Below are 16,827 nucleotides of genomic sequence, written 5' to 3'. Positions count from 1 at the left end.
AATAACTAAAATTTCTCCTCTGTCAGCTTTGTTCTTATTATTTTCACTACATGTTGAAAGCAGCAAAAAGAAATGTACATCATCTCAAGAATTTGGGCTCATATATACTTCCCTATCATAAAATATTTCATCATACATAATATCAGGTCACAATTTTCTCTCAACTTCAATATTCAAATAAAGAAAAGGCAAAGTTCTATTTGTAAAAATATATTGTGTTGTCTTAATGAGACTAAAAAGTATACTAAATTTGCATACAGAAAAAATAGGAAGTAAACTGTTTTGTAGCAGCATTTCATTGTCAATATTCCATTACTTCATTCTTATATTTTAGCTAATTTCACTACACTCTTTTATAAGACTAAAAATGGTATTCCACAAAGAATGGGTAGTCACTTCCATTAAAAAAACTTAATTCTTAGTATTACACCACCTCACTAATTATAAAACTTTAAAATAAATCATGTTTTTAACCTACATCAATCAAAATTACACATAGCAAAAAACTGTCTATCTGAACTACGTCTTACCTCTATCCCATCAAAACACAGTTTGATAACTGGCACAAACGCCTCTTCAACAGCCTGTAAGAAAATCAAACAAGTTCAGTGTCTCTGAAACTATACATCAGACCTATACTAGTTTTAGTACTATTAAATGGATGTGACACTGGATATTGTTTAAAAATAACTTAGCAGAATGCTTGACACAGACTAGGTTCTCAGTAACTAGCTGTAACACACTAGGCTCTTCAATCAAACTTAACTTCAAATCCTTCATTCCTGCCACTTAGACAGTGGCCAAACTACACTGTATTTATTTTGTTTGCTTCGTTTCCTACTCTGTACACGAGGAGATTACAGATTTATGACTTTAGGCCTGCTGTAGAGAACAAATGCAAGCATACATAGTAAGCACTTAAAAGGGTTTGGCAAACTTCAAGAGCTCAATAAATGATGACTATACCAAAAAATTCATTCAAATGACTAGTTTATAGCTCCTCCCCTTTCACCCCAAGCATTTACGCACTCTTAAATCTTTTACTTCTTCCTGTAATTTCAACTTATCATAGAATGAGGTGAAAAAGTCACTTCGATCAACATGTCTTGGTGCAACACACAACGCATCAATATCGGCACCTAAAAAAATTAAGCCCATCAACCATTAATTACTATCAGAAGAAAATGATTTTGCATCTTAATCATGGCAGTACACCCATCCCTTGATTTATGCAGTATTTTTTTGACGTGAGTTTTTTTATATGCAATAAATATTCCCCATTTACACGGACTTTTTATACACGGTTTCCATTTATGTGGTCTAATTTTACGCTGTTCTTTTTCATTTCCATTATTGGTGATTACTCTCTAAAAAACAATAGCTTAACTTAGCAACTAATACTAACACAAAATTACTAATAATCTTGTTCACTGGGCAGCAAATAAAAAATCAGGTGACCACTGATGTTTTTTGGGATTGGTTTTAAAAATGTTTGATGTAAAAGCTGAAAATTTGAAGGAAAATGTCTTCCTTTTAAAATACTTTACTTTTTGATAATGCAACTGGTTATCCACACAATTTATAATATTCAAATATACAAGTTCTACATTTGCCACCAAATACAACTTCCTTGATCCAACCTTTAAAGGCATTAATTCCACCTTTAAAGGTATTAATTCCATCTTTAAGATTAAGTATGTTATTGCAGGGGAAACTACATACAGGGGTGTATGAGAACTCTGTACTATCTTGACAATTTTTCAGTGAATCTAAAACTGTTCTAAAAAAAAGTTTATTTTTAAAAAACTGAAAAAAATGTTAACGGCATTGTAATGATATTTTTAATAAGCTTAAAGATAATTTACAGTTATAGAAGCCTGGAATAAATACACAATTTTAAGTTGTATCAAGAGTATTGCTTTAGCTTTGAGTGATATAAAGTCAACTTTAAATGCTTGCTGGAAAGCAGTATGGCCAGAAGTGATTGTACCAGGGAATATTGTTCCCAACAACTGAAGGATTAACTGGCATTACTAATTTATTAAATAAATTCTAAGAAGGTTCTGACAATTTGAATGTAGATGATATTAACAAATTACTAGTTGATCACACATTAACTGATAATGAATTAATTCACTTAATATATGAAGCCCATCCTAATGATGAATACGGCAGTGACCTTGAACCAGTTTCATTCACTGCAGAAAATATTTACAAAGCTCTTCAACTGGCCACAAAACTGGAAACTACAATTCTAGACATTGATCCAAAAATCTAAAAAGCCTTAAAATTTCAAAAAGATTTTTTAAAATGTTGCAGTGAATATCAAAGAATTTATGAAAACCTGGCAAAAGATGGGGATGGAAAAAGATCATCCAAAAACATAAACACAAATAATAAAACCGAAGTAGTACTTCCAAATATTTCGAGCGATTAAGACAGTGACTTTGTGTCATTAAAAAAGAGATGGTTGTCTACTTTCGATTACAGTGCAGACACCAACAGCAAAAAAATTTAGTTTTTGATTTTTCATTAGCATTTTTTTCTGAAAATATGTGAAATAAATATGTTTATGACATTTGTCTATTTCTTTAGTATTTTTTTTCATACTGGGGAATTCTTTTCTTTTGCATTAAAAAAAGACGTGTGAACAGGTAATCCACATGAATTGAGGGATGGGTGTATTTGCTGTTTAGAATCTGTTAACATTATACTGGTGAGCCTCTAAAACTACACCCTTCCCTTTAAAAAAAAATACTGGTCAATATAGGAATAACATGATCCTGACTAATGGAATATGTTTTTTCATGCAGCATCTTCTAGCTTCAGTGGCCCAGGTGAACTGGGAGTCAAGTCAAAGAAAAGTGACGCAGACAGGATTTTAATGGTGAAGAGAGGGAATTATTCAAGAACAGACCCAACATCTTGATGTTATTAGTCAGCCATGCTCATTAGAGAAACAAAGAAATACAGTTTTATTCTATACATTATGTGGACTGGTGCTTATAGGCTCCTATCTGGCCCCTAAATGGGACCTACAGAATAAACTTCAAAAAAGACCATTGGCAAGAATCCACTGAGGCAGACCATGGTAAGATATTTGTTTTTTAGTGCTTGACAGGAGACCAGCACTGAGTATATAAGGAGAACACAAAAAAAGATGATTGAGATCAGTAACTGGGATCACAAAACAGAGATCAATGTGAAATCAGGCAACACAGTCATTTTCCTAAAAGACTCAACAGCTATGGCACACTATGAAAGCTGTATGTGTATTCGGTATACTCATGAAGCAGAAGACTATGCACTACACTACTACTGGCACGAAGCAGTGGGAGATAAGAGAAAGGAAGGATGCCAGAACAAAGAGAACACATACATACTGGCAGGTACTTTTAACAAAAAGGCCAGTAGTTAACAGGTGAAAAATACAGACTCAGAATGCCTAAGTTAGAATTCTAGTTCTGCCAAGAAATGGCTGGGAAAAGTTGTTCGAGTTTTACTATGTCTTTACCCTCAGACTCCTATATATTGCATGAGAATAAGAGTACTGAGGAATAAGACAGTGAAGACGAAAAACATTTTAGCTCCATGCTCAGTAAGAAGAAAATGCTTGGTAAATGTTCTCTGCCACAATAACATGTTTACTGTGTATTTATTTGCACAGAAGAAAAAACAACCAGTGTAAATAAGAAAATATTGACAGTGATTATCAGTGGCTGCAGATAACATACTTTCTTGGTTTGGTTTTTGCTTAACTGTATGTTAGAACTATAATAAAGGACGAGGAAAAGACAATCCACAGATTTTCGTTTTGTAAAAAGCTTTAATTCATTTTTGTTCTGATTTCCAGACTAATATTCTTCAGGTAGAGAAAATGACACAGAGAGCAGCACTGTTCAAAAGAATTCTCCGATGGGAAAAATGTTCTGTATCTGCACTTTCCAGTATGGTAGCCACTGGCCATTGTGGCTATTTAACATTTAAAATGTGGCTACTTCTACTGAGGAACTGAATTTTAAATTTTACTTAATACAGCATTAATGCAGGCATAGAAGCCATCATTTTCTTTCTTAACAAATTTAGGCTCCCTGAAGTACTGTCTTTAACGCAAACTTAAGCTATGTGATGATACACCACAAGCAACTGAAATGAATACATTATTCTTAACTTTTAAGAAATAAAAAAAATATTCCTTGTCAAAATAATTAAAACAGTATTTACCTTTAGTGTGTACTCCTAATCTGTAAGATCCAAATGTAAAAATTTTTCCTCCAACATTTTCAATTACAGATTGTGGAAGATTCTGTTGAAACAAACAAAAAATGGTTATTTTGCCAGTGGAGCACTAAAGAAATTATTTCAAATAACACTGCACATTAAAAAAAACACACGTAAAATTTCAGAGCAAATTTATATAAAGGGTAAACAAACTCTTTAAGCTCTACAAGCAATTTTCAGCTTTTAATGAGCGTTCCTTAGTGAAGACCCTTACTATATTTCTGGAAACTGTTTTAAAGAGGACTGTGATAGAGGAGTGGTGTTAGAATCAGAGATTTTATTCATGACAAAGATGCTGCATAAACCATGAAATATTAGAATATAACAAAACACATAGATTGCTTAAAAGACTGTATTCAGTGATAACACAGAATACCCCATAGTATATCAGAGTATAATTTTCCCATATCGAAACTGATTTACTTTAAAGGCCAATACTCCTACATAATAGTTTAATTTTTTAGATTTCCAAAAGACTTTGGTGTGATGATTCTGAACAGAAGAAAACTTAATGATGGTGTCTTAAGAGTAGAAACAGCAGAAATAAGGAGAAAGGAAAGCATTTAAAAATCACCCTCCTTACCCTGGCACTACTATAAAGTACCATAGTGAATACTTAATGGCCCTGGTGGGAAGGATGATGCCTGTCCCTCCAAAAAACAATTTTAATATGTACTAGATCAATATTTCTCTTTACCTTCTAATACTCAGTATAGTAAAATTTTACTCAGTACCAGTGCATAAAAGAGACTACTCTTCCCCCGTGCCCTGCCAAAAATGTCATAAGTGAAGTGTTACTTTATATTTTAAGTACCCTAGAAATAAACTGCAAAGATTAAGGAACTCCCCTGTTTTTTAAGGACATATTTAATCATCACTTATAGAAAACTGACAATCTAATGTATAATATTACATCTGTTAAAAGTAGTCAAGGCCTGGAATAAGAAAAGAGCCTACATAGCCAAAGCAATATTGAGAAAGAACAACAAAGTTAGAAGGATAACACTACTTATCAAACTATACTATAAGGCTACAATAATAAAAACAGCACGGTACTGGCATAAAAACACACACATAGATCAATAGAACAGAACAGAAAAAGCCTAGAAATAAACCCACAACTATCCACTCAATTAATCTAAGAAAATGAGACACTCTCTTTGATAAATGGTGTTGAGAAAACTAAACAGACACATGCCTCACCCCCAAAAATGAAGTTGGATCACTTTCTTACCCCATATACAAAAATAAAGTCAAATGGATTAAAGACAAATATAAGACCTGAAACCATACTCCCAGAAGAAATCAAGCAGTAAACATTTTGACATCGCTCACAGCAATATTTTTTTTACTATGTCTTCTCAGGAAAGGAAAACAAACAAAAAAATAAACAAATGGGACTACATCAAACTAAAAAAGTTTTTGCAAAGCAAAAGAAACCATCAACAAAATGAAAAGACATCCTACTGAATGGAAGAATATATCCATCAATGATACATCTGATAAGGGGTTAATCTCCAAAATATGTAAGGAACTAAACATCAAAAAAAAATCTGATTTAAAAAATGGGCAGAGGACCTGAATTGATATTTCTCCAAAGAGGACACAGATGAAAAGATGTTCAACATCACTAATCATCAAGGAAATGCAAATTAAAACCACAAGGAGATATCATCTCACACCTGTCAGAATCGCTATCAACAAATCATCAGACAAGTGTTGGTGAGATTGTAAATGGGTGCCGCCACTATGGAAAACAGTATGGAGGTTCCTCAAAAAATTAAAAATAGAACTACCATAAGACCCAGCAATCCCACTTCTGGGTATTTATCTGAAGAAATCCAAACAACTAATTTGAAAAGCTATATGCACCCCTATGTTCATTGCAGCATTATTTACAATAGCCAAATATGGAAGCAACCTAAGTGTCCACTTACAGACAAATGAATAGAGAAGATATGAATAGAGAACGTAATGGAATATTACTCAGCCACAGAAAAGAACAAAATCTTGCCATTTGCAACAATATGTATGGACCAAGCTAAGCAAGTCAGAAGAAAACAAATACCATATGATTTCATTTACATGTGGAATCTAAAAAACAAAATCAACAAAACAAAAATAAACTCATAGGTACTGAGAACAAACTGATGGTTGCCAGATGGGAGGGGGTTTGGGGAGATGAGTGAAAAAAGTGAAAGGGATTACAAAATGCAAATTGCCAGTTATAAAAATAGTCATGGGGATGTAAAGTACAGCACAAGGAATATAGTAAAAAATACTGTAATAACTATGTATGGTGTCAGAGGGATTCTAGGCTTATCAGGACTTCATAAGGTATATAAATGTCTAATCACTATGTTGTATACCTGGAACTAATTTAATATTGTATGCCGACTATAACTGAAAAACAAATGTTTTTAAAAAATTTAAAGACTATGTTATATAAGCCTTAACTACTCAATCTGTCATGGGGCCCCATATTCTTATGATGCCCCCAAATATACATATGTAATAACTTTGGTCATTTTCTATTTTTTTTTTTTAAGTAGTCAAGGCCTTTGTCTGCCTATATTTAGATATTTTAAAAACTCACTTGAAAAGCTGGCCTAGTTTTTCAATTAAGCCAGTAAGATGTGTGCAGAAATAGATCTACAAAGGAATTTAGGAAGAAACTACCTGAGAACAGTGATCTTGGACATCTCTAGTAAAACAAACATATCTTTTGGATAGGACGGTCTAATAGAACTGTCCAAAAAAGTAGCCACTAGCTACATTTAACTACTAAGCACTTGAAATGTAGCTGGCATGGTTGAGGAACTGAATGCTTAATTAATTAATTTAAACTGAAATAGCCACATGTAGCTATTGGCTAATTAGTACACTTGAAAACATCCATGTGTTTATTACAATAATTGTAACTCAGAAATCAAGATTTCATCATTCAGGTCATAGAAAAACATTTTTAAGTATAAAATCTTTTTATTTTTTAAGTCTCCAGATAGTATTAGAGGGCAAACAAACCAGATAACTAAAGTATAATTCAAATTTTATCTAATTTCCCCCAAAGTATTATAAATTATAATTATACATTAAATCAGTAGTTCTCAACCAGCAATGATTCTGCCTCTCAGGGAACATATGGTAACGTCTAGAGACGTTTTTGGTTGTCGCAATGTCAGTAAATGGGGTGAGGGCAGTGCATCAAATAGGAAGAGGCCAGGGATGCTAGTTACTGACATCTTATGATACACAGGATAGCCCCCTAAGAAAGAATTAGCTGGTCCAAAAATATTAATAGTGACAATATCAAGAAATCCTATATCAAGTCTTAAAACTAGCCAGCTGAAGAAGAAATTCTCTCTACCAAAAGTGGATAAAAAGATCAAAATTTGTGAAACCTAACCTCTTTAGCCCCATTCTCTAACCAACTTATTACTTACACTTACAGAATCAGGCTATAAAGAAAAGAACACAGATACACCAGAACAGGAATAAGCATTAATTTCATTAATCCAAACAATTTTTCTCAATACTGATGGTTCCCAGATGGAAGAGGGGTTGGGGGAGAGGGGATGTTGGGTGAAAAAGGTGAAGGGATTAAGAAGTAAAAATTGGCAGTTACAAAGCAGTTATGGGGATGTAAAGTACAGCATAGGGAATACAGTTAGTAATACTGTAATAAGTATGTATGGCGCCACGGAGGTACAAGACTTATCGGGGGATCACTTAATAAATTTTATAAATGTCTAACCACTATGCTATACACCTGAAACTAATATAATATTGAAAATCAACTGTAACTTAAAGCTAAAAAATTTAAAAACAAAAGAATTGCTGGTTAAAGAAACTTACTAATAAGCACTCAAGTACCGAAAACTGCCAGTGAGACAATACTCTTATTTCACTTTAAATAAATTTAAGTTCCAGACTTGTCTACTTGATTACATTTTTAAACTTAAACATACTTTTAAAAGCCATTAAAACAAATCTATGTTTTCAACACAAGGTTAAGGAAACAATTCAAAAGATGAATAAAACATACTTAAACTTGGACATCTTTTTGCTCAACTCAAAAAAAAACTTCCTTTTCAAAAATCTCATTTTGATCAAACTATCAATGAGCAATAGGTAGTAGTCCACAACTTAGAATACTGCCACTGCAAAATTAGTTTTAATCAGTTACTTGAAATACATATACACTGTTTTAAGAAAAAAATATATGCTTGACTAAAACCAAAAGACTTTTCTTCTATGCTAATATCCTCTCACAGTTTTGTCTACACTTGGTTCTTTCCATCAATTTTTCAGCTGTATTATAGATTAAATATGCATTTTGTACTACTTTGGAAAAATCAACACAATTTGGGGAATTTTTAAAAATGGGTCAAATGAATTCCATACATAATTCTAAGAATACATTATCCTTTACCAGAAGCCCAGTCATGGATTCAGCAGTTGCGTGTATGACTTTTCATAATAAAGTATTAGGAACTCAGAGAATGTTATTATAAAAAACTAAATAGAAGAGTTAGAGAGTTTAATACCTGAAAACCTAAAAAATACTCATTGTTGTAGGATTTCTTAAAAGGTAACAAGATTCTCTAATATACATTTTTAAATCACCTTTCCAGAGAAATATTTACTATTTCAATAAAGAGTACCAAGTAATTACTGAGTTTCAGCTTTGAAATGTTGCAACCAAAAAGCACTTATAAAAATCACTGAATTCAGTTGTTTTTCCTGCTTTAAAAATAAGCAGAAACAAAATATAAATTATGTTATCAACAGTCTAAAATGGACTCTGCATTAAAGATTCTAAATCTACTCAAAAAAGAATAGGTTCGATATGACAGGTTATCAACCAGCAATGACTGTTGCTACGTTCAGCTGGCAAATTATTTCACATACAAATAAGTCATCTTACCTTGCTTTCACTGATTTCTCGTATCCACTCTTTTACAAGGTTATTTAATTTTCCCAAAATTAAAATCCTGTTGATAGAGCGAATATCAATAATGAAGTTGTTATTCCAAATCATTACTTATTAAAATGAAAAAGGTTTTAAGAGGTGGCTTCTTAAATTTTAAAGTTTTCAAGTTATCAGAAAGAAAGTATGTAGTACTTAGCTATCATAGGCACTGTTACATTGTGTAGGCATTCCTTTAGCTGAGTAAAGCATTCCCCTTTCTCTTGACAATTCTGTACTATAATAACCAAAAGCATCAAACAAAATTAAGGGAATAGAACTCTTACGTAAGAAAAGGCTTTTCTAAGTATCAATCTTATCTGAAACAGACATAGATTTGGCAGAATTCTAACTTTCTGAGTAGAAAATGCCTAAAAATTAGCTTATTGTTTTTCTATACACACACACACACACACACGTTTATGTGTATACACACACACACACTTACCTGCGCTGCAGTTCCTCTTCCTCTTCAAAAACCCCAAAGGGCTTCAGAGTCTCAATTAGTTTCTGTGTAAGCAGGCAATCAGTCTCCTTGGGGGCTGCTAAGCTGATAGGAGAGGTAATGCCATAGTGCTTCTGTGGCGGCTGTGTTTGTTGTGATCCCTGCGTTGTAACTGGACTACAAATGGAATTGGGTAAAATTACTGCCAAAAATTTCTACAATTTGAAACAAATAAGCATGACTAGAAAAACTGCTTTAGTAAAACACATTTCTAAACATAGTTGGTGTCCTGCCATACCCCAAAAAACTTTACTTTGAAAAGACATTTTGTATGTATTACAAAAAAAGTAACCAAAAGCAAGTGACTAAATGAAAATACTATTTCTCCTCCTACTCCAAGGACTCAACTTTATCACTACCCAAATATCTAAAACTGTAAGAATCCAGATCAAATACACTACCGGAGAAAATGCGATCTAGAATAAAAGTGAACTGAGAAAATGTTACTTCTTGAAAAGGAGTCAAATATCTGTTACATTGTTCTTTCTAAAGCAATGAAAAACATACAAACAAACAAACAAACAAAAAAAACCCCACTATTTACCAATACAAGAGATACCCAAAATGTAACTTAACATCTGACTCACAATGACTAAAACTCAGATCACAAAGCATATGACAAACATAACAAACATAATTTGGGGGGGAGGGAGAATTATACTCACACTAAGCGTGTTACAGATTTTTAGTAAGAGATTTACACTTCAACAATGATGCTAGTCTGAAAGTTTTTTCCATTTTAAGAGAAATTTAGATTTTTACAATCAAAAAGATTGTAACTGGTATACAGGCATGGCATGCTTTAAAGACTTTAGGAAATTAATTTGACTTGTTTTCTAGTGAAAACAATTCTTGGTTTTTATCCATGCTATTAAAATACTTAACTTTTTAAGTTAGTGGACAAGGATTCTAAAGATAAGTAGCACAATTATTATTTTAAAACTAACAAGCCAAATAACAGACAAAACCAGGTAGGAGCTAAGGGAAGAACCTAACATCTGGATCAGTTATATTCCCCAAATTCTATTCCTTAATAAATTAAGTGTTTATTTTACATACTCTTTTTTCTTAAGTTCTAAATACACTTTTCTTTTTTAAATTAACCCATTTCCCATTTGCCAAGAGAATACTTGCCGGCGCTGCTTATGACTGCAGTGTTTACCCCGAGATAACTCACGGATTACAACCCTAACCTTATCTCCAAAGTTTGCCGTGAAATATCTTACTTTTACTATTATTTCCACATTGCTGTAATCAATAGCCTTTGGAAACAAATGACACCATTCTATTAACAGCATTCTGTTTTTAGTGGTGGTATTTCCATTTACAAAATACAGTAATTCTCGATCACTGAGAATGTCAAATCCTAGAAAACATGGCATTCCTACGCCTGATGTTAAATTAACGCTAGCAGCAAGCTTCCCCTCCCCCCGTCCCCCAAACGAGAAAAGGGTAAAAGTGCAATAATCTACTTAAGCAATAATATGCCAAATCCAAGAACCCTATGCAGGTAAATCCCATTATGCATTTACTATACCTATCCCCTGGGTTCTGGTTTCATATTGTGACTGCTGAACTGTGTTTTGCATTTTGTTTTCCGGTATCAATAGAGACCTAAGAATGTCAGGTAGTCCATACTGCTTCTTACTAATCAGCCACTGGACTATTTATGTCATCTAATCAATGTTTCCTAGTCTAGTTTTGCATTGTCTCAATTTTAACACAGACTTTACAGTAACATTTACTAAATAAATATCAGATTTATTATCTCTTACAGCAGCTAATTCATGTCGGATCACTTCCCCCTATTCCTTTAATCTAAATTGCATAGCTACACAAGGCTGGGATGTTAATTCACAGAGCTAGAGATCCACATAAGCACTAAATGCTATCTAAAAACTCTTACATTAACGTTCTACTTTTCAAATTTATGCATCTCCTCTGGTTAAAACATACAAATTAAGTGCAAGTGCATTCATAATGTCTGAGCTGAGGTATTTTCATCAATCAAAAGTTATCAGGTTCCATAAAACTGACATCAAAAAAATGGCCCTCAAAACTGCCTAGTCATTTCAGACTGCTCCTTGACACCATACTTTTTTCAGACGAATTGGAATTAAATGGAAAAAAAAGTACACTTACCAAATATCCTAGATTAATTACATTTTCTTGTATTGTTCACTGCTTCATGAGTTTCTCCAAGTAAACTACGACCCTTCATGACTATCTCAGGATTATAAATACTTATATAAATGATTTTTTAACTTGAGTAGAGCCAGAAATGAAAACAAGTGTAAAGTTCATTCTACGTAGAGTTGGTTCAAGCAAGAAGAGCTTTCAAAGTGTAAACTGAATTCATGTTTTTGTTACTAGAGCAAAGGGATGATTAGAGAGAATACATGTTTCATTAGAAATTGTATCTTTGTGTATATTAGATCTAGTGCTGTTCATTGTATTTTGTATTGTTTTCTACTTGTAAATTGGACTGGATCCTGAATTCTGGTTTCCTCTAATATCTGGCTATGATTCTCCAATGTATTTCCACCTTTTCTCCTAATCTTTGGACTAGGAATCACTGAGGACTAAAACTGCCTTTTTTTTTTTTCAAAGCCATGCAAGCTAAAGATGAACAACTTGACATAAAATCTAGAAAACTGCCACAACAGCTCATGGTTAAACAATCTCAGTGACTGATGCTATGTAAGCCACGCAGGAAGTTTACCTTAGCACTTGATGACATCATCAGGGACATTTCAAACTACAAAAGATGCCTCTAGCCTTACATCTAGAAATCTTGACAGCCTTACAAACTCAGAAGCTGGTTTATAATTTGCTGATTATTAAACTTTGTTCTTTTGTTTTCATAGACATATCTTTTATTAAATACTTAATATTATGGAAGTTAACCTATACAGTCAGCCGTTTGGCCTATTCTACTATTCAAGCTCTAAGACTCCAACAGATCACCTTAGAGTCCTTGGCACAGGGTCCTAGAAATGAGGATTCCTTTAAAGTCCTTGCTGGCGAAACAAGGTGTCTTATACAGTAGCTAACACACTATGCTACACCTACATTACACCTCTGGGAAGTTGAGACTTGGATAAAAAGAATCATGAAGAAAGCTACTTAGCTACAAGTTGTGAGAAAGACCCATTAGACAATCTTCTGGCTACCCTCTGAAAAGGAAGGCCATGTTTATGATTACAGGATAGAATATATTGATAATCTTTATCAAACTGTGTTTTCTGTTAAGAGACTATCTTTTTGACTAAATATCTCATCTTCAAGACTGAAAGCAGGGCTCCCAGGGAAAAAGCAAACATAGTTAAGAGTATTCATGGTAAACCCGGAACTAAAGAATATTTTCAACTGGATGTAAGAAAGTAGCCAGAGTGGTCATTGCCCCTATTCCTTCAAGATTGGGGAATGATCAAAAGAAAGAGAGGACTCATAACCGCACCCAGATTTTGCTTACAGCTTTTTCTTAGATTCGAGCTAGTTTTGCCTAGGTAATGGCATTGTGAAGCACTTGCTTTTTTTCCACCCTTATCCTTCCACCTTTGTATGCCCACTCCCTTAACCATTAAACCTTAAGACATAAGCTTCCAGCCAGTGTCAAATCTTTTAAGAATAAAGCCTCAGGTCTCTGATCATGAGGACAGTAAGTTTCCCTTCAACTAAGGATAACGTCTGGTTTTAGGTGTGTTTCAGCTCCCGGTCCACAGTGGCAGAACAGCCCCACCAACCCCAGAACCAGAAGGTCTGATGATGCCATAGCTGAATCTAGAACCAGATCAATTACCCCAGCCGCCTCCAATCAGTAGCCCATGACCCCAACTCCCTTAGTTTCCATGACCAAGGATTTTTCCCCTATATAATCTATCCCCTGGAGTCACACGAGGAGACAGGTTTTTGAGAAGGATAGCTCACCTGTATCTCAGGGACTTCCAAGTCTCTAAAATAAACCCTTACTTTCTTTGATGCAAAACCTGTACTCATCTCATTGACTTAGACACGCACAGGGAGACAGACCCCTTTGCTCTGGTAAGTTTCCTAATTTCGAGTAATAAATCTCTACTTAATTGTTTTGTTTTTGTTTGTTCTGAGCAAGTAATAGGTTTTCCTTCATTCTTTTACTTTCTAAAGGGGTTAAATTCATTACCAGTTGAGTTTAGATCAACAACAAAATGAGTACCCATTCTCTATAGGGTTAAGATTCCTCGCTTATATATCTCATTTTTACCTCTCTCAGATATGCATTTTTCACTGTCACATTAAAAAAACTTGTAAAAGCTCATCTACTTCAACTATATTACCAGAACATTAAGAAAGACTCAGGTTTCTAAATTCACACCAAGCTTGCTCACCCTAATGAGAAATGCTGCCATCTACATCAGTTTCCATGTTAACCTTTTGATGGGGAAACTAATCATATAAATGCAAGTCACAAATTTTTATTTACTTTATTCAAAATGTCGTCACATCATCTATGATAAAACCACATTTATTTATCCCATCTAATTCAAGAAAGGATATATACAACACATATTTATATGTATACACGTAGAACATATATCTAATTCAAGTATACATATAGAGCATGTTAATTCAAGTGAGAACATGTATAAAATAATTAAAAATAAATCACAACCAAAGGAAAGAAACAAATACATATTTTGAAAGTTACGAGATACCTGTGCCTCCAATAAAAATGGCTTAATCTTAGCTAAGTGGCAGGGCTTGGAATTCCAGGCTGCCAGATGCTTTGGATTTCCAGTGTCCCAGTAGAAACATTAACCATGATTATACTTTAAATGGAGTAAGTTTTTCCATTTAATGTTAATGTTAGAAATTAAGTAGAGTGATAAAACAATTTAAGGATCTTTATGTTGCTATTCTGTTTCTAACAAACACACTCCAAATTGGGTAATTTGAAGGATTCTGCTTTACTCTTTCCTGGAACCGTATTATCAGAGAGCTGTCAATCTCAAGAATGTAAAGCTCTTCCTCACATTCTGGAACTAATACATTAGACATATATTGTCTAATGTCTAATGTATTAGTTCTATGTCTATCACATTCTAGAGACATTTTTTAGAGTATTTAGTTTTCTTCAGACATTATTCTATTTTAAAAATAAAACTTCTACAATTATGCGAAACAATGAGGGGAAAAACAAACCAGATATAGAGCTCCAGTATGTGTGACTCAATAAATTTCTGGGATTCGGTATCAAGAACACTTGTGCTTTTCCTGAGCAACTGATTTATTTTCATCTCACAAACATGACTTGTATTTACCTTTAGGATACTGCCTGAATTCTTAGAGTAAAACTGGTGGCAATCCAGAAAGTTCTCTACAAAAATCCAAATACCACTGTATTACTGTAAGAACTATTTTAGTACCCTAATTTCTTCCTCTGTTTTATATTTCTATCCTTATTCTTCCTTTGCATTCACCTTTAATGTAAGCATCTTGCCAGTTTTTAACAAGTGACTAAAGCATTCTTAAAAGTCTTAATCCTTTCCGGATTAAAGTAAGATTTATATACCTACACATTCAGTACATATACAAATTTTGTTCCCTCTCAAAATCACAAATGACAGCCAAACACTCCTTCTCCCATTCTACATTTCTGGGAAGCAGAGAGATGGAGGAAGAGGGCACAGTGTTAAATATTTTCAGACTTCTCTCCCTCAGAATATGGGGTTTTTTTGTTTGTTTTTTGTTTTATTTTTTTTACAATATTTAAAATATTTTCATCAGGGCAAAGCTCACACAGGACACATGCCCATGTTTTCTTTTAATTTTTTTCCTTTTTTTAAATTTTAACGACATTCTATGTAACAATTTCATTCCAACTACTCCAATTCTGACTCCTGGAATTTTGGTTCCACTCCTTCCTTCTACCCTCTTGCCATGCCAGTCCACCATCCATAGTGCTACCAAGCGTATCTTCCTAAAAACACGGCCTCCTTAAAAATCCCATGACTTCGGGTAATGACATTCAAAACTCTGTCTACAAATTCTGCTCTGAACTCAGAAGCAATCTGATAAATAGAAATCAGGCCTGATTTCACTTCTACTAGTTATATTACTCTAGTTTCACTTCTGCCTCTATAGTTATATTATTTTTAGTAAGTTGTATCTGTATGGATTTACCTTAGAACTTATTATACTCTTCTCTAAGTTGGATAGGAAAGAATTTAAAAATTATCACATTTGTAACACTGAAGAGTTTTTCAAACATAGAAAGTTTTTAATACTCAAAAAAAGCTTTGTCTTTTCCCCATAACTGATTCTAATTAGGATAAATATTTAGATAAAAAGAAAGAATAGCAATGTTTTTGTAAAATTAGCATAAGATTGTAGGCTGCTTATTATAGCTAGATATTTGTTTCAAAAATTGAGGCATCCAACTTAACCAATATGTACACTCTGAAATATCAAGAACTACTTGGTACAGTAATTATAAAGCTAACTCAAATAGCACAGGTTCCTATAATTCGTGAACTGTAGTTTAGTGGCGATACAACCCAACAGTCAAAAAATGATCAATCTTTGGATATATTATTACTAACAACTATTTCAAGTCAGTCAGGAAAGTATGGAATACTCAAATGGCTCTGGTTATACAAAGTAAAACCTAAATTCTAGATGCCATATTTCCAAATATATAAGAATTATAGACCTATTTTAAAATGTTAAAAGTCATAAAGAACACTATCTTCAAAACCACATTTAAGCAAGATACAAATCCCAAAAGCCATACACAAAAACAGATTTGTCTACATAAAAACACTGCAACTTTTATATAGCAAAAATACATCATAAACAAAGTTAAAGCAAGTGATGTAAGGAAAACAGATGTAACCTATGCCAAAACTGTAATATTCTTAACACATAAAGAGTTCTTAAATCGCCAAAAAAAAGTTTCACTACAAATCAGGGAAGCAAACTGAGACGACCATTTTCTGCCAGATTGAAGAAAAATAAAGTTGATGGACAACTGATAAAAATTAAAGACATATTATACACCTCCAAAGTTGGCAATGGTCTAAGAACGAGCCCT

The 16,827-nt window shown here is 33.4% G+C and overlaps 1 protein-coding gene across 3 annotated transcripts in view; it reads right to left on the bottom strand.

The window, feature by feature from the left end:
• PAPOLA (poly(A) polymerase alpha) overlaps window positions 1–16,827 on the bottom strand; it is a 59,007-nt gene that overhangs the window by 33,592 nt on the left and 8,588 nt on the right. For all 3 annotated transcript variants that reach the window (XM_006925570.3, XM_015599625.2, XM_006925571.3), the window contains exons 2-6: window positions 9,699–9,872; window positions 9,209–9,275; window positions 4,225–4,306; window positions 1,030–1,139; window positions 531–584 (exon numbers count right to left, since the gene is read on the bottom strand). In XM_006925570.3, the coding sequence (XP_006925632.1) occupies window positions 531–584; window positions 1,030–1,139; window positions 4,225–4,306; window positions 9,209–9,275; window positions 9,699–9,872 (487 nt within the window). The remainder of the gene's footprint in view (window positions 1–530; window positions 585–1,029; window positions 1,140–4,224; window positions 4,307–9,208; window positions 9,276–9,698; window positions 9,873–16,827) is intronic.

This window comes from Pteropus alecto, unplaced genomic scaffold (assembly GCF_000325575.1).
Source record: "Pteropus alecto unplaced genomic scaffold, ASM32557v1 scaffold8, whole genome shotgun sequence".
Lineage (NCBI taxonomy): Eukaryota > Metazoa > Chordata > Mammalia > Chiroptera > Pteropodidae > Pteropus > Pteropus alecto.
Note: the sequence above shows the minus strand (reverse complement) of the source record. Positions and strands in the feature narration are given on the sequence as shown.